Below are 18,600 nucleotides of genomic sequence, written 5' to 3'. Positions count from 1 at the left end.
CTAAAAAGCATATGTATAAGTATTTGTGGTGTGCTCAGGAGGCACACCTGAAGGCTTGTTTCATTTTGTGAATGGTTGTGCAGAGATTTCCCATCTGAATCCAGCCCCTGCGGTGTCCCCCACACGCCACTGGAGGTGGCTCCTTGTGCACGCTCGCCCATGGGCATGCTCTCTTTTATTTCCTCTGACACCTACAAACAGAATGGCAGGGGACTTCAAACACACAGAAAAGCAGCTTGACCCATGACTGAGTGCCTGTTGTTGGTTATTTTAGTTCTGAGCAATGGTGGCTCAGCTCTGCAAGCTGATCAGTTTCTACATTTGGAAGTGGCAGGTGTGACTCAGCACATCAGGAACTCATTAAGATGGAGCCTGGCCCTGGCTCCTACTTAATCCTGGTGTGCTTTGGAGGCCTGCTGGCTAAAGGAGCCATCTGACCGTGGACATGACTTTGCTCCAATGTTGGCCTAGCAGCACTAAGAAATTCCTCTGCAGAAGAGAGAGAGAGGAGAGAGAAAGAGAAAGAGAGAGAGAGAGAGCGAGAGAGAGAGAGAGAGAGAGAGAGAGAGAGAGAGAGAGGAGAGAGAGAGAGAGAACAAGAAGGCCACCATGATTTAAACTGAGCCAGAAAGGATACTTACTGCTGACTAACTGGCCCACGCTCAAAGCTGAAGAAGAGGAGGATGAAGAGGAAGAAGAGGAAGCCTGCCGGACGGGACTCATGGCTGCTTGGCCATGAGCGAGGTGCAGAAGGTTGCCTTGGGAGGCTGCTTGACTCACGGACGTCTGGGAGGGTTGGTGGAGCTACACAGGGGATGTAAAAATACACAAATGAATGAAACAGTGGGGAGAAAGTGCCAGTTTCATCTGGGGTTGAATTATTCTTTTCTCAAGAATATACTGTACACCTCTCAGGAAGAGCATAGGACCTATGCCACAGGCAGGAATATAATTTCATTTTATTTTTTGTATATAATATGTTGCTGCTTGCTTGACAGGCATTTTATTAGTAATTCTAAATATATTATTAATTCCCTACTCGGCTTGCTAGAGCACCCAATTTTCTCCATTTCTCAGCAGTGGTGTGTGGCTGGACTCTTTCTGCTGTTCATACAATTACTGTACACCTGACAGGCTTGTCAAGCACATGTACATAAAATGTAACACAACCAACTGGAACACAAACTCATACTAAAAGGTGTGGCCGTGTTCCACTGTCTGTTTTATCTCATGAAACTCGTAGTTTGGGGAAAGTTTCAACTTAGGCTGAGTGTATGTGGGAACTTTCTGCTCTCCCAGATCCAAAAGTCTGGATGGATTGCTATGGAGTTGGTAAAATGGTATTTATCTCTTCCAGAAAATTAAGAGAGAATTGAGTCAGGACAACAATATCCCATATCTGTAGTTCTCAGTTGTAAGTTTCTTACCCTGTGCCAGATATGCATTAGGGGCATTTATGTCCATTTTCATTTAATAGTCACATCTGCCCAAGGTGTGGGCACTATTTTTTTGTTTATGAAAAATGAAGTGGAGGCATGAAGAGATTGAAGAATTTTATAGACTCATCCAGCTGGGGTGGAAGAGCTGGTCTCTGGACACATGAAGTCTGGTCCTGAGGTCCAAGCTAATAGTCACAATGCCACAAGGGAGAATTAATTTAAATTTTTAAATTTTGTGTGTATATAGGAGGACTGTCTTTATGTCTGTTTGTTTGTAATTCCTTTACAGGTTATCTAGAGACTGTTGCTCTGAAAGGTGAGAAAAACGTGGAAGAGGAGAGGAAGGAAAAGGAAAGGGAGAGGAGGCAGGTTTCCACTTAGAGGCCTGGGAAGTATCTGTCTCTCCATGTTGTGTTGCCCTTCTAGAAAGATGCACTAGGGTGGCCCAGGACTCTGGGAATGTGGACAATTAACATTGGTAGTAGCCACCTTTGTCAACTGGAATACAGCATTTTTTTGTTTACAAAGTTCTTTCATAACCATCATTACACTTACAGAGGTTTGGCGAGCTTTTTAAAAAAGGGGTCAGCCTGGGAGCATAATTAAATCAGGTCCTAAGCTTTGGTGGGAGAGCTACCCATGGCTTTACCACTGTGCATGTTTTTTTTTTAAATTTAACTTTGTTGAGAAGGCAATAGATTCATTTGGAATGATTCTAGAAATGGAATCATACAGTCTGTACCCTTTTTGTGTCTGGCTTCTTTTGCTTATTATATTGTTTTTGAGATTCTTCCATTTTGAGGCATGTATTAATAGTTCATCTCTTTTTTTATTGCCTAATGGTATTCCACTATATAACTATATACATATATATGTATGTGTATATATATAAATACATATGTATGCATGTATATAATGTTTATCCACTATGTTAGTAGGTATGTGGGATGATTCCAGCTTGGGGTTACTATGGCAATATGATCAATAAAGCTGTAAAACACGTGCAAGTCTACTTGTGTTTGATTCTTTTATGGAAATACCTAGGAGTGGCATTATTGGTTCCTACTGCAAATGCATGTTAAGCGTTCTAAGAAACTCCAAGACTAATTTCCATAATGGTTATACCATTTTATATTTCCATCAGCATTGTATGAGAGTTCTAGTTGCTCCACATCATCACCAATCTTTGGGATTACCAATTTTTAAAATTATCTAGAGTGCCTTTGACAATTAAGTTAACAACTTACCTTGAAAGCATTGTTAGTAAGGAACTCCTTACTAAAATGGAAATGCACTTAAGGTAATTCCCCGGCTGTTCTGTTCCCATGAAGCAGATATACCTGCTGCCATTATGATAAGTAGATGGTTGGCCCAAGGCCCGGTGGCTGCTAAACATCACAACCAGGCTTCCACTCTGTGGCTTAGGCCCTTTGCCAGGATGCCACACTGTCCCTCCTACTGAATTGCCTGAAGTTACATTTCAAATGAACACCCTTATTGTGACTGAGCTAGCTAAATGGTGCCTAGATGATAAACAAATGATGCTCTTGACAGAGGAACCCAAATTAATATGCATCAAGCATCTGCCTAGGGTAATTAGGCAATCTGCTGAGCATATAATCCAGCAAATTTTATACTGTAAGGACACCTATTAAAGATTAAATCTGCTTTTAATTTACTTAATAGAATCTAATGGGTATTTATGTGTCAATCTACCTCTTCTAACCTATTGAGTTGTCCTTCTACAGACTGTTACTTGCAAAAGCTGTTTACAGTTTTGAGTTACTGAATCATGAGGTAGTCGGCAGTTTTACCATTCCATCAATATTTTATTGGCCCTGGGTGGGGTAAAGAACCATTAAGAACTGAATAAGACAATAATCAATTTGAATATTTCTTCCTCAGACAGGACTTAGTAAAGAAAAAATGATGAGGCAGCAGTCTCACTTAGGAATCACTAAACCAAGCGGGGCTTACACTCAGTGAAGCTATGCAGGGGAAGAAATTCGAGAGAAAAATAAAATGGTTCTTTTAAGAACGTGTTGCATGTCTACATAGTCAAAGGGAGAGTAGAATCTATTAAGAATCTAAGAAAGATATTTTTCTTTTAAAGTAAATAATAACTTCTTTTTAGGACACCGAAGTCCTGATTTCTCTCTAGAGTTTAACCAGACAGTTAAGAAACACTATAAAAATTCTTAAAGGTTCTTAATTGCCAAGAATCAAAATGATTACACATAAAAAGAGCAGAATTGTAACGGAGCCTATATACCTCATTTTTCAGGTGCGAGGGTAGGCACAGGTCTGTTACGTCTAGAAGCACTGTGAGCCTTTGTACACGACAAATCAGCCCAGACATTGACCTCTCCTTCTTCAACTTTTTTCTTCAAAAGGATGATGATGTTAGAGGTACCACACCTTTTACCTTCCATCCCCAAACTGTAATTCTTTTTTTCAGGTAAACTCTGAAACAGCATTATGTCTTTGATACTCTTACTTTAATGAATTTAGTGTGTTAAATTTAGAAATTTTTGCTTAAAATGCTCAAAATTGAAGAAGAGACAAATTAAAGAAGAAAAGACAAAGCAGAGATTTAACCTATTTCATGAAACAATTCTGGGGATCAGTTTAAAATTTTAATATACCTTAAATATGCAGCATTAGAAAAATGTTATGAGATTTAATTATGTTGTATTTTTTGATACTGACAATCTCAAAAATCATATGTATTTTAATTGTATAATTATTGGCAAAAGGAATAGATGTATAAATCCCAAAACATAACTGGCCACAGAAATTGAAATAGTTCACCAGAAGAAAATGAGGAAGTTGGGAATAACTGGAAGCCTAAAGGAAAAGCTTGTTCCTTTCCATCCTAGAGGGAAAGGGAAAGCGAGAAGCTTCTCTGGAAGCAGATGTTTTGTTACATTGACTTAATCTTGAAAGGACAAATCTGTGGACACTCTTTATTGGTCGTTTTCTACATGTTTTTGTAAGAATTGTTTTACATTCTGGCAATAGCCTTCTTTCTTAGGTGTTGGTGATATTACAGAGGAGGAAGCAGAGATTTAAGGACATGAAATGACTCACCAACACAGCTGGAGTAAGTACCCTATGAGCGCAAGTAAGTCTGACTTCTGAGTCACCTCTCCTTCCATTAGGCCTCACTGCTCTCAGTGCTGGGCTAGCACCCAGACAATATGGGTTGCAAGACAGCAAATGGCAGAAAGGAGGGAATGAATGAGATACGTTCAGAAAGGTAGGTCAGTGAGCCTTACTTTAGAGTCCAGGATCCCTAGTATAGGTCACTAGGTTCTATCCGTGTGACGATATAACACACTTATGTTTTAATATGAAATTTAGAGTATTTTTATTCTTTAGGAACTATTCTCTACAGATCTGTAAGTATTTAAAATTTCATATTTTTAAGAAAATATAATACTCTTAAGTAGCTAGAGGAATATAAAAAAATGTTGTTAGGATTTTAGTGTTTTCTGGGGACACATCTCAAGTTTTCCTTGGCTGGTAGAATTAATTCTGGTTATCAATAGTATTCCAGATTTAAGTTTTCTTGGCATTGTAACCCTTTTGTATCATCATATTTTCCATTTGCTCACTATACCCTCACTAGACTGCCTAGAGGAGCTGAAGTTTACCTGTGTCTGAGGTCACATGATCACTTTCTTGCCCTTTTTGGAGCTGTGAGCCAGGTGCAAATAGGCTGAGAGCATGGGGAGTGAACACACAGGGACAGTTCTCATTAGCCTGGGGAGGGATGATGTCACATGGAATGGCAAGCAGGGATGACAGGACTCAGAGGCTGAAAAGCCTTATGTTTCCTGCTGGCTCTCACAGGCTGGCTTCATTGGTTTGTTTGTGTTGGTTGGCACAGAGATTGAAATGGCAGTCCATGGGAAAGGCTTATGTGACTTTCTGTGCCACTGCTCCTGGATATCTTCCATGTGTTATGTTATATATTCTTAATAATGTTTTAGTGCCTGGAATAAAGCACCTACTAATTAAATCCATAATTGATGTAAAAATATGGGGGGGAGGAGGGTGACAAGTATCTTGGAAAATGGAATAGAATGCTGAATATGCTAGACAAGCTGGGAAAGAGTGTCTATGAGCAGTAAGATTGAAAAGGATTTAATGCAGAGAAATCCATTTGATGGTGGTGGTGGTGGAGGGGGGGAACTCTCCAAATCTGCAAAGGCAAAATGGAGGTGGTCTGGCTCTGTACAAATGTGCTGGGAGCCATGATGAAGCAGAGACTGAACCTGTGTATGGTACGAGGACACAGTGAGTAACTGGAGCATTAGGGAGGGACCTCGGGACTCATGTCCTCTCCTTGAACCGGCTGGCATCTTTCTGAATCATGCATACAATAGATTAGTTTGAAGAGAAATGACATCAGTGCTATCAAGGTTTACCTTCATCAGAATCTCCTGGAGGTCAGTGCTGGGGCATCTTGGCTGTTTCCATAACTTGGCTATTGTGAATAGTGCCGCAATAAACATGGATGTGCAGGTGCCTCTGGAGTAACAGTCTTTTGGGTATATCCCCAAGAGTGGTATTGCTGGATCAAATGGTAGATCGATGTCCAGCTTTTTAAGTAGCCTCCAAATTTTTTTCCAGAGTGGTTGTACTAGTCTACATTCCCACCAACAGTGTAAGAGGGTTCCTTTTTCCCCGCATCCTCGCCAACACCTGTTGTTGGTGGTGTTGCTGATGATGGCTATTCTAACAGGGGTGAGGTGGAATCTTAGTGTGGTTTTAATTTGCATTTCCTTTATTGCTAGAGATGGTGAGCATTTTTTCATGTGTTTTCTGGCCATTTGAATTTCTTCTTTTGAGAAAGTTCTGTTTAGTTCACCTGCCCATTTCTTTATTGGTTCATTAGTTTTGGGAGAATTTAGTTTTTTAAGTTCCCTGTATATTCTGGTTATCAGTCCTTTGTCTGATGTATAGTTGGCAAATATTTTCTCCCACTCTGTGGGTGAATGGATTAAGAAAATGTGGTATCTATACACAATGGAATTTTATGCAGCCATGAAGAAGAACGAAATGTTATCATTCGCTGGTAAATGGATGGAATTGGAGAACATCATTCTGAGTGAGGTTAGCCTGGCTCAAAAGACCAAAAATCGTATGTTCTCCCTCATATGTGGACATTAGATCAAGGGCAAACACAACAAGGGGATTGGACTATGAGCACATGATAAAAGCGAGAGCACACAAGGGAGGGGTGAGGATAGGTAAGACACCTAAAAAACTAGCTAGCATTTGTTGCCCTTAATGCAGAGAAACTAAAGCAGATACCTTAAAGCAACTGAGGCCAATAGGAAAAGGGGACCAGGAACTAGAGAAAAGGTTAGATTAAAAAGAATTAACCTAGAAGGTAACACCCACGCACAGGAAATCAATGTGAGTCAATGCCCTGTATAGCTATCCTTATCTCAACCAGCAAAACCCCTTGTTCCTTCCTATTATTGCTTATACTCTCTCTACAACAAAATTAGAGATAAGGGCAAAATAGTTTCTGCTGGGTATTGAGGGGGGGGAGCGGGAGGGGGTGGAGTGGGTGGTAAGGGAGGGGGTGGGGGCAGGGGGGAGAAATAAACCAAGCCTTGTATGCACATATGAATAATAAAAGAAAAAAAAAAAAATCTCCTGGAGGGCTGAAAAAATCCAGATCACCAGGCCCTACCTCAGTGATCTCATTCAGTCTGAGGTTTAGGCCTGAGGCAGGGCTTAAGAATTTGCATTCCTAACAGTTCTCAGGTGCTGCTGCTGGTGATTGGGACACCAGGCAGGTTTTGAAAGGAGCTTTTGGAAAAAGTGTGAAGAGAGTAGATTATTGTGTCTAGACAAGAGAAGCCAGAGTCCAGATATCATAAGAACTGTTACTAATTTGGAGGATAGAATGAAGGCCCCAGTCTTATTGAGGAGTTCCCTGTTACTGTGGATAGGGCAAGAGTGGAGTACTCAATTTGCTGAGGGATTTTGGGTTGACATAAGGATTTTGTTTTGAGGACCTGGAATAAATCAGTGGAGATTTTAGCTGTCTCCGAGGGCAGTTTGCAAAAGCAAGAAGGAAGCTATCCTTTGTGCAGGTTTGGAAACTTATTCCTTCCAGCACTATTCTGTGACTCTGAAACATCTCTTTAACTTATATAGGAAGAAAGCGCCACGTAGAAGACCCCAGTACATACCCTCCTGTCTGTAGGGGAGTAAGTAGGTCAGAAATGCCAGTGGATTCAAGCAAGAGAGAGGAAAGGCAGGCATAATGAGGGTGTGAGGATGTGACGAGAGAAAAGAGAATGAGAGGAGGATTTAATGGAGAGGTTCAAACACTGGCAGGATGACTAAGTCAGTCATTGACATTTGAGGAACATGCAACTGGAGCTCAGAGGGGACATATGAGGAAGCGGGAGGGGATTTTAGTGCAGAGCAGAAAATGAGGGATTCAATGCAGCTGAGATAATAAGGTGGGAAATTGCAGAGAGGGGAAAGGTTGAAGTTCAGAAAAGAGATCAAAAGAGAAGACAGCACTGTGAGGAAGGTTTTCTCAAGCTCTCTTGGAACATACTGGCAAATGAAGGAAGACACTGGAAAGACACAAAATGGAAAAGACCTACAGAGCCTGAGCTTACCTTCTCAGGAAGCATGGCTGTTACCCTAGACAGTGAAATACTATGATTTAGTAGCAATTCAATGAATCACAGTTGACTGACCCCCACCATGGGCTGGGGCTGTAACTGTGGTCAGGACTGAGTCAGTTTGGTCCCTGCCTTTCAGGTGTAATGACAGCAGTTTGCTGAAAGTGAATGAAGTGTGCAGGAAAGCAGGGAGGGAGAAATGTAGGATGGCTTCACATTGGAGGGACAATGGATCCACATCCCATAGGACAGATGAGCAGGATTTGTTAGTCAGAGAAGGTAGGAAAAGGTGCAGCAGGGCACAGAATGTACAGAGAACATGAGGCATGCCAGCTGAACTTGGTAGGAAGTGACAGGTAAAACCAAGGATGTGAGATGCCCTTCCATGTGGCTGGAAGGCCAAATTGCTCATTTGATTTGGAATCTAGGGAAACCCCTGTATATTATGGATGGAAATGCCTAATTTATGTCTCATTCTGGATGACTCCAAGAAAAAATTGGGAAACAGTGATTCAGGCCAGGGCTGAGAAGTGGAAGTTTGTCTTGAAAAAATTGATAAGTAAGTAGAATTTTGTATTTACTTGAAAAAAATTGAGGATTGTGATGATCACATGGCATTTTAAGAGAACTAATTTGAATAAGCCACCTCCCATTGGCTTTCTGTTAACAAGATTGACTTTTGAAGAAAAAGTGAGTGATTTCATGGATAATAGTCTCCAAATATTACAGATATGGTACTTAATTTAATTTTTGAAAAAATGTCAATGTTTTGATTTTACAAGGTGTAACATTTCCCATTTCCCTCTCATGTATCTCTCCATCCTTCATGATACTAAAAACTTCCCTTAACTTTCGTTGGGATTTAGTCAAAGAAAGAAAAAAATATACACAAAAAATGAAGCCTGTATGGGCTTATGAAGAAACCGTTAACTTAGTCATAAGGACAATCAGGGGAAATCACAGGGGATTGGGAATCATTGGTTTGACTTTTAGTGGGGGTCACCAAAAGCCCTGTGTGGGTGCTGTCAGGAGCCAGCACAGCTGTAGAATCCTGAGGTGGGGGAACAAAAGGTTACTTTTGAATTCCGTTGAAACTTTTTGTATTAAGTATTTTTTTCATGCACATAAAGATTTCTCTCTCTCTCTATTTTGTGGTATTGGGGTTTGAACTCAGGACCTCATGCTTGCTAGGTAGGCACTCTAAAAACTTGAGTCACTCCATCAGTCTTCTCTCTTTTTCATCTAGTTCTTTTCAGGCTTTTATCTTCTTGTGCTGTTCACCAAGGATCTGTGATGTGATATTGTGGAAGCTTTATCTAGGGTTATTGGATCCTGGTGTATTTTTTTTTTTCAAATATTGTTTGTATTTCAGAATGACAGCTTTGTAGGTTCTTCTTAATCTTTTATCACTGGAATAAATTACCGTCAAGAGTGGTGAACACTCCATTCTTAGATTTTATTCAGGCTCTTTTAGTTAATGGTAGGTAGTTAGGTAGGTGTAATACTTAAGAATGTAATTATTATTATTTTTTTAAATGAAAATGAATCACTGTGGGTCATCTGGTCTGAGAGCTTTGTAATGTACTTTGTGAAAGTGGACTTCCTTCTGAATGTGGATTAGGGAACACTGCTTCTGTAATTTATGGCATATTTTACTGTCAGAACTATGTTCTTGTGAGATCAAGCATTTAGCATAAATCACTTGAAAAAATAAATTGAGAAACTTCTCTACTGGATGATAGAAATCCTTTATTTTTTAGTGGTTGTCTATATTATATTTCTTCAATGTAAAAGGTAATATTTAAAGAAAAAAATTGAACACCACAATTCTTAAACCTCTGGTTCTGAGCTTTTTACTTTTTGACTCTGGCAATTTCATGATCCTTATATCTGAGACTCAGACTTGCATATCTTCTGTTTATGTGCTCAACTTGTTACCTATACTTCACAATCTAAAATGTTTCAACTAGAGATAATGCCAAGAAATAAAGCCACTCATTTAATTCCACCATCTCTCTGATATTTCTGACCAGGTTTGCTATTGGTTCCCTTGGTGTTTCTGGGATTAGGATAGACTACTGTTCTATGTCTTGAACAAAAGGCATGTTGGGGCCTGCTGTGACTTGTGCCAGCTGTGCTCATTTATTCTTCAGTGTGCATGCAATTATACCTGCAAAGGGAATCCCGTTACTTGGGATGCTGGTTGACATGAGTTTGTAAGGTGCACTCCCAAGAAACTGGTTGTTTCTTCCCAGTTGCTAGATCTCAGTTCTGCAGTGAGGAGCAGGTGTAGTGGTTAGAGCAGCAGAGGATCATTTGTTCCCTCAGTGGTAACAATGCTTCATTCCAGGGTTGGGGGTGGGGAGCAGGTGAGGAAGCTCTGGAGGTATGTCTGTGTGCTTGAGAAAGACTGTGGGTGTGGGTTACTGATGGCTGTTGTACCAAGGAGTTGAAGAGTGGCACCATTCCTTGCTTAGGCCCTTCTCCCAGATAAACATTGTAATGCCTCAAATCTAGAGTGGGAATTTTATGTAACAAGTAGTCTGTCACCCACATATCCACTTTTGAAATTCAAGGTGAGAGTGAGAGCTACTTTATATTAAATGTTAATTTTTTCTAATTAATTCATCACTTTTTAAGGCAATTTACAACTTGATTTTGCTGACAGAAATTGTTTTTAGCAGACTGTACAAAAAGAGGCAGGTGGCATCTTCTCCCATGTGATAGTAATGAACATGGTTGGAACAGGTAGAACTAAGGTTTAAGAAGCCAATGAAAGAGAGAATCTTGCCTTATGTTTACCATTTACAAGACAGAGAATCAAATGGACCCTTGTAAACAGTAAAAGAAATAAACCAGCTGAGAGATGGGGATGGATAGTACTAAGTTTGGCAAGGACTTCTTCACTGCCTGGGATCCAGCTGGGGAGGAAGAAGGGTCATGGGACCTTGGTTTCCTAAGCTGGGAGTTTAGATTTAGAGCAAGAAGACAAAGGTCTTATGTCTCCAGGAAGTGTGTTCAGATCTGGCTTGGTTTTTCTTCATCACCAGGCAGTGTTCCCTTGCTGATCATTGTCCCGAATTCCCCTCACTCTTTTCTCATGACACTTGCTGCAGATCTTAGGAACACATCTCTACAAGTCTTTGATGAATGTGCATCTCCTTTGTTAGACTGTAAACTCCATGAAGGAAGGGCTCATGGTATCTGTCTTGCCCACCAACACAACCTAGCTTCCTGGTACAGTCCCTGATACATGGTAGGTGGCCAATAAATATTTGCAAGAACAGACTTTTAAATAACAATTGAACAAGCAAATTGATTTTCCAAGCATAGTCTCCAAATGTCATCAAGAATGTGCTGTTTATGTCTTTAGATCAAAAACCGAATGGATGCAATGGCTGAGGTATCTGGAAGGAGTTTTTTACACTGCTGTAGATAAATGATGACATTGGTGCTTTCTTTTTCTCCTTCCTTTGCATTTTATTTCCTTGCTCTCTGTTTTAGATTATTCAGTCTCCCAAACATCACATAAAGCTATGTACTCTGTCACTCACTGTTAGTCTTCATCATTCCATTCCACCATCTTTCTTTTGTTAGTGTTATAGCTCATCTTTAAATCTGGGCCTTCGTCTGACCCACCTCTTCTTGATTTACTCAGTTAACAGGCTATTTGTTTCATAGTGTTTAAAGATGACCTCATTTTAAAACATCACAATGAAGAAACAGAGGAATTGGTGTTTCTCCATTGCTTTACTTGATTTTCATCTCTGCAACATTTGATACTTGTTTTGAAACCCTTGGTTGACAGGTCACTGGCCTCTGGGTTTTTTTCCTACCTATCCTACCATTTCTTTTCTCCCCCTTCCTCTCCCATTCCTTGTAAGAACTGGTGTTTCCCAGATGACCCTTGGGTCTTCCTTTCTTCTCTTGATCCTTATGCTTTCTCTGTATGTCTCATTTCTTTTCAGCAACAAAAAAATGTCCTTGTGACTCCCAGATCTAGTTCTCCTGTCCTAGGCTCTGGTAAGACCCCAGGTCATTCTTTTCAGATGTCCAGCACATGTTCTCAGTAATTCTGGCTTTTGTTTTACTACTGTACCCTAAGTGCTTTGTTTACAGTAAAAATTTCATCCCTTCAACCTTCATAGTGCCATCAGAAATGTTTTCTTAAAAACAAACAGAAATAACTGAGTATACCTATCCCCTTTTTACATGCTTCCTGTAGATTCCTAGGGTAAATGATCTTCACCACCACCATCACCACCACCAACACTACCACAATTAAATTAGTGCTTGCTATGTGTCAGGCCCTATTCCAATCACTTCATTTAATCCTTACAAGCACTTTTTGAGGTAGGTACCATTTTACAGACAGGAAAATTGAGCACAAAGTTGACATGTAGCATAATCAAGATCACACAGAGGCAAAGCCCTTTTTTTTTTTTCTGGCTTGATTATAGAGCCCATCTAGTCTCATGAATGGCTCTCAACATCCCAGCCTCTGTGTCTTAGCATTCCCTCTCCTTTTTCATTGCCCTGCCTTGTGCCTGCTATTCCCACTGCCTGGATGTTGCTCACTATTTACCTGGTTAAGGTGTGCCCATCCTGCAAAACTTCATTCCCATGCCATTTTCTCTGGGAGGACTAACACTCTTACCCATCCTGTTACAGGACAGTTTCTGCTTTATTGCATAATGGAATCTGCCTATATATCTGTGACTTCTACCAGATGAGGAGCTCCTTAATGAGAAAGCATCTCTCTTTCCATCTGTGTCTTAGTATTTAGCTGGGGCCTGCTGTATAGTAGGTTATCAAAAAAATTCTCATTGAAGGAACCAGTTAACCAGAATCTCCATGAGGCCAGGGACTGTGTCTTCTTCAGAACTGTATACCCAGCATCTCCTCATATAAACCTAGGAAGTGCTCAAGTGATATTTGAATGAAAAAATGAACTGTTATCATGGTTTTAGCAAAATTGACCAAGCAGAACTTCCTATTTTTTGCTCTGTTATTTGTAGATAGCAGTCACAGTAGCATCAGTTTGGGGTGAGGGCAGGGTTCTCTTGGTGTTTAATAATTTTTTAAATTTGTACTTAAGGAATAAGCAGTCTTGGTTTCTTTTTGACCCTACTTCAAAAAAATCTGAAAACTCAGTATATTAAACGTAAATAAAGGGGGACACATTCTAATTGGCTTTTAGGTCACTATCTCTGTTTATAATTTAATACATTCTTATTTTTAGATTAGAGGGCTAAATTACCACCTATATTCACTAAGAAAGAGAAATGTAGCTACGTGCCATAAATATTGATATGTTAGGATTAGTGAGACTAAATATTTTGTAATGCAAGCATTACTTTACATTGATTGACTGAAGAGGAGAAAGGAGATAAGGAAAGCCATCCTGATGGGATGGCTACCTTGGCATGGGGCCTTTACCTGCTGGCCTGGCTTGATGGGGGAGAGTGTGATGCCCTGGGTGTTGATCACAGGCAGGATCTGGTTCCCGATGACTGTGGCGATGATCTGGCCCTGGGCATTGGTCAGGAGCTGGGGGGTGATAGGCTGCACTTGAAGGCCCTGAGTGCCGCTTGCTGTTTGGCTTGAAGGCCCAGGGTTAGGCATCAGTGGAATGGTCCCAATAATCTGCAAGAGACAGGCCAAAAGGTGAGGAGCCAGACTCAGTTCAGGATCTGCACATACAATTGAAAACAACAGGGGCACTGGTCATGTAGGAAGCTACTGGAGCCAGTTCAGAATCTATGAATATGTCATGAGGTGTGGAGGTGTGGAAGAAAGTGGCAGGGATGGGCATTTAGAGAAAAGAAAGCTGCACATAGACTGAGTTCATTGAGGAAAGAGAAAGTATCTCACTTAAAAATAATAAAAAAAAAACCAAACAAAAAACCTGGGGCTGGTGGAGTGACTCAAGTGGTGGAGTGCTTGCCTTAGCAAGTGTGAGGCCCTGAGTTCAAACTCCAGTACCACCAAAAAAAAAAAAAATCAGAAACTGGGCATGGTGGTTCACCTTTGTAATTCCAGCACTTGGGAGTCTGAGTCAGAAAGATCTCAAGTTTGAGGCTGGGCTACATAGTAGGAAAACCAGGCATCAGTGACTCCATAAATGTGCAGCTTCTGCAGGGAGCTCAGACTTCTGTGTTCTCTCAGAGCCAGAGGAAGAAAGAGAGCTCAACTCTCAAGACTTCATCTGCCTGGGGAGTGGCACCTTTTCCCCAGGAGGATGCCACATATCATGAGCTCTAGGGATCCCCTGTCCCTAGCTTGTTCCCTTACATCTTTTCATCTGTCCCTGCCTTTTACCTATATCCTGGTGTCTCTTCAGATGAGGGCCAGCTTCCTGATACTCCAGTGAGATAAGAGGGCCTCAGGCCTCCTGGTGCTCATGGTGGTTGAGAGACTGGGCTCCGGTAACAAGGAGATAGGATTCTATTCACAGCTGTGCCACCCACTAGCTATGTCACATTTGTAAAGGGACCTAAGCTTTCCAAAGGCTTCAGAGAATTAGGATCATAAATAAATGATTGAAGTTCTTCAAATCGAGGAGACGTGACTACTGGAGACTGCCCGAGGAGGTGAGTCATTGCTGGGTTTTAAACTGGGGGCCTAAGCATTAGAGGTTTGGGCCTCTGTGGTGGGTGAGGGGAGCCAGGACAGGCTTTTCTCCACCTCCAGGAGGCTCTGGCTTCAGTGACTAGATCATGTGAACTGTCCAGGGTGTCTATATAATCTGGAAATATAGACCTTACTCATACATTTTCAGGGTTTAATCTGCAAAAACCCAAACTATGGTGTGTTTCCAACTGTTATGGACTCCTGCTGTTTCTCATGTGTGCACCCTAGGACAGTTAGGCAGATCTGCTTTGCTGTTGTCATCAAGGGCTGCCTCCCAGATGTGAACCATGGTGACCTGGCCTAGGGGTCACCAAGACACAGTAATTATGTCTCAGGAGGTGTTTTCACATGTAAGATTTCTTTCGTCCTATAGTCTTATAACAAGTCTATGAAGTGGGGATTATATGGAGGTGTAAAGGAACTCTTTGAAGACACTTGGTGGAGGAGTTTGTAGGTGACTGAGTTGGAACTAGAGTCCTGATCTAGTTGTCCTTAAATGCTTGCTTTTCCATTTGCCTCCTGGCTGTCACCACCGGGAGGACATTGGACCCTGGAAGACATGAGCTCATAGACAATGCCCCGATCCTAGTTGCATTTTCCCTCTAGATGATAAGCTGATGTGGACTGGGTTTATGAATGACACTGCTTTCTATCCCCACAGCACCCACACAGAGCTTTGGACATAGTTTCTCAGTCAGCTGTTTTTCCCATTCGGCTGTCACTGGGACTCCAGATTCAACAGGGAATGGAGACCCTCAAGGCCAAAGTAAGTGGGGACACACTGTGCTGGAGAAAGCCCCACATGGCACTTCTTCCTCTACAGAAGCCCCTGTGGGATGGCGCTAATGGAGGAGCTCTATGAATATCAAGTATCAATGGCAGTTGCCAATGGATGCTGATAAAGGTCAAGTAATTACTGCAAGAGTGGCCAGCCATCCCCCAGGGAGCAGGCAGGCCTGTAGACTCCTGAAGCAAGCCTGCTACTTCTGTCCCACAGCATCAACAATGAGCAAGTCTCATCAGTGTGAGCAAGGTCAGGAGGAGTCCACGTCAATAGATCATAGTGCATAAGTACTTTACTGATGAGTGGTCTTGCATTAAACAGCCCAAGAGCTGGTTCTTGTGATCCCCACAGGCAATATAAGAGAGGCCTGGGGAGCAGGGCTCCTGTTCCAGGCTACATTGGATAATTCCCTTTTCCACACATACACAGTGAAAACTCAGCAACCAACGCACCCTCTCTGGCTGCTCCCAGTGTCTTAGACCTTTGCCACCCTGCTCCATCTTCTTGGTTTGAGCTGAAAGCCTGAGAAAGATGAGTGCATTTAGGTGGAGGGTTGTGAGTTCTATTTTAGGCAGGATGTCAGTGTATTTAGGAGCCTGTGGGAGTAAGTAGCCTGAGAGAATGCCTCTGAGTGAGCCACGGCTCATGACAGGTGCAGAACACCCTGTGATAAAAAGAGAGGCATCCTGCCCCGAGATGATTGACATGAGTCTGTGCTGCTTCATGGTAATGAGGTGTGCTTTCTGGGTGGAGGAAGAAACAGAAAGGCAAATGCAAGTGAACACACCATCCTCTCCCCTAGTTACAGCCTCACGTTCCAATGCTGAGCTGCAGCATTACTAAAACACGTGCCTCTTATGTCTTTTCCATCCTTGCCTTCATTTTTCTCCCTGAGCATCGCTTATCAAGGATGGGACAGCAGCAGGGTGAGAGGAAGAAGCGTGTGTAATGGCTCAATGGAAGGAGCCCTTTAATAAAGAGAGTTTGCCTAAGAGGTGAGGGGTGGGGTTAGGAGTGGTTCTAAAGTCAGGAAGCCTTTGATGAAGTTATGCATTTCTCATTTTCAGGGGCAGTGGGATCACCATCTCAGCATGCCAAACACTTGTCAGTGCATGTGGGGAATTCTGTCTTAGTCTTCAAAATATAGAAAAATGCTGGTTGTAATTTGTTCCCATTTGTTGAAGGGTAGGGATGATCACACACTGGATTGTCTAAAAATTCTCTGATGAGCCTATTACATTTAGGCTGGCTCTGATTCCCCTTAGCGTCTTCACACAACAAATTAGAACTCCCCCATGGACTTCGACTTCACCAAGATCACAATAAGGAGCTGAGAGGAGTTGAAGTACAAAGTTACCAGTGGAAATCATGTTTATTACAAGCCTTTTGAGACTCAAGGGTAGTATTTGCATCTATATATTTCAATGAGGTCAAGAAATTAAAACAGGTTTGACAAGGAAATAGGGAATCTCTGGTTTGGGAGCAAAGAGGATTCTTTGAGACACTTGTAGTCTTAAAACTAGAATTTTGGAGAGTTTGACTACCCAGCTCCCCCAAACTAGGGAAGCTATGACTCCTACTCAAGCCATTCAATTTTTGAAACTAACTCACAATCTCTTAAAATGCTGAGGATCCTGGCAGAGCTACTGAGTGTGGTAAATTTCTCTCCATGCACTGAGTTCTGCACCATGTAGCCTGCTGAGAAGCTGTGGTTGGGACAGGGTGGGGGTCATAAGATATGGAATGCAAAGATTTCACCAACTCTAGGGAAGAAATAGGCACTAAATGAGTGATTAAGGAGAATCTGATAAAAATCTCTATGCCCATACAGGTGGGTGATCAAGTATATTGGGACTGAATGAGTTAATTCAGAGGAAGAAAGGAGGGGCTGGTTCAGGAAGACTCCACAGAAGATACAGAGTCCCAGAAGGGTCTTGGAGATTTGGTGAATTGAAATAGGCCAACCGGGAAAGTAAGAGGTTGAGACCAGCCAGCCAAGAAGGGTCAAATTCCATCCAGTCAAGAGGTTACAGTGAATGGGTTTGGATGGGGGCTGGAGAGGAAGGCTGAAATGAAGCGATTTCAGGTGTGAATGTGGTACTGTGACATATTGAACTGAAGCAGCAAAGACTACAGACCAAGAGATCACTTGCTAGGATGCTATTGTAACTGTCCAAGTGTGAAGCAAAATGCCTCAATGAATCGTTGGCATAGAAATCATTAGTGTTTATTAGCACACATATTAAAAGATCCCCTGCTGGGGGGTGTGGCTCAAGTGGTAGAGCACCTGCTTAGCAAGCACAAGGCCCTGAGTTCAAACCCAAGTATAACCCCCACCCCCACACAAAAAAGATCCCTATTTCTGTAAGAATTTGGGTGGCTTATATCGAACTGGGACTATTATTAATTTAGTAGCAATTATAATTTAAACTGCCATGAGATGATTGTAAACTCCTCCAGCTCAGAGCCATGTAGCAACTTTGGGTCCTCAGGCTGTTGTTTCAATGAATGCCTTGGCTAGCTGAGATATTCATAGGGTTGAATCAGGACTGAAGGAATGAGTGCTCTGAATGTATTTGCTCTTGACATGTGGGTGTCATCAGCAGCAGTCACAGAAGCCCAGGCACCCAGACAAGTCATCGGATGGGCCACATGTTGTTATAGTCTATGATATGCTGTTAAACTCTGCTAGGAGGATGTGATTGCAGATGTCAAATTGACAAGTAATTTTGTCGCCCATGTCTTTAAGAAAAGGAAGGCCGTCAATGCTGTAAATCTGTGACTTCCTCAGGTCTTTCAACGCATCAGCTGAGACAGTTCACCAAATATTTGTGTAACCTCAGCACTTTTTGGTCAAGAGGCTTTTGTTAACACTAGTGTCACTTTGTCCATACTTGAACAAAGAGAGCTTAAAGCAGTTGAGAGACGAGGAACTGGTGGGGAGTGGGGAGCGCTTACCTCATCGAATGAAAGTACCTAATCATTATCTTCTTTCTGGTCTAATCACAGGTATTTTCCTTCCTCCAAGAGAGGATTTCGTCTTTTTCATATAATGCATTCATTATGTATGAGCTCATTGTGC

At 41.8% G+C, this 18,600-nt stretch overlaps 1 protein-coding gene across 1 annotated transcript in view; it reads right to left on the bottom strand.

Annotated features, from left to right (window-relative positions):
• Nucleotides 1-60: 60 nt before the first annotated feature.
• LOC141418072 (POU domain, class 6, transcription factor 2-like) overlaps nucleotides 61-18,600 on the bottom strand; it is a 40,867-nt gene continuing 22,327 nt past the window's right edge. Inside the window, exons 2-4 of the mRNA XM_074058074.1 lie at nucleotides 13,541-13,747; nucleotides 642-804; nucleotides 61-191 (exon numbers count right to left, since the gene is read on the bottom strand). Coding sequence (XP_073914175.1) covers nucleotides 61-191; nucleotides 642-804; nucleotides 13,541-13,747 — 501 coding nt within the window. The remainder of the gene's footprint in view (nucleotides 192-641; nucleotides 805-13,540; nucleotides 13,748-18,600) is intronic.

The sequence above is a fragment of the Castor canadensis genome, chromosome 2 (assembly GCF_047511655.1).
Source record: "Castor canadensis chromosome 2, mCasCan1.hap1v2, whole genome shotgun sequence".
NCBI classification, from domain to species: domain Eukaryota; kingdom Metazoa; phylum Chordata; class Mammalia; order Rodentia; family Castoridae; genus Castor; species Castor canadensis.
This window is presented reverse-complemented; position numbering and strand designations above follow the sequence as displayed.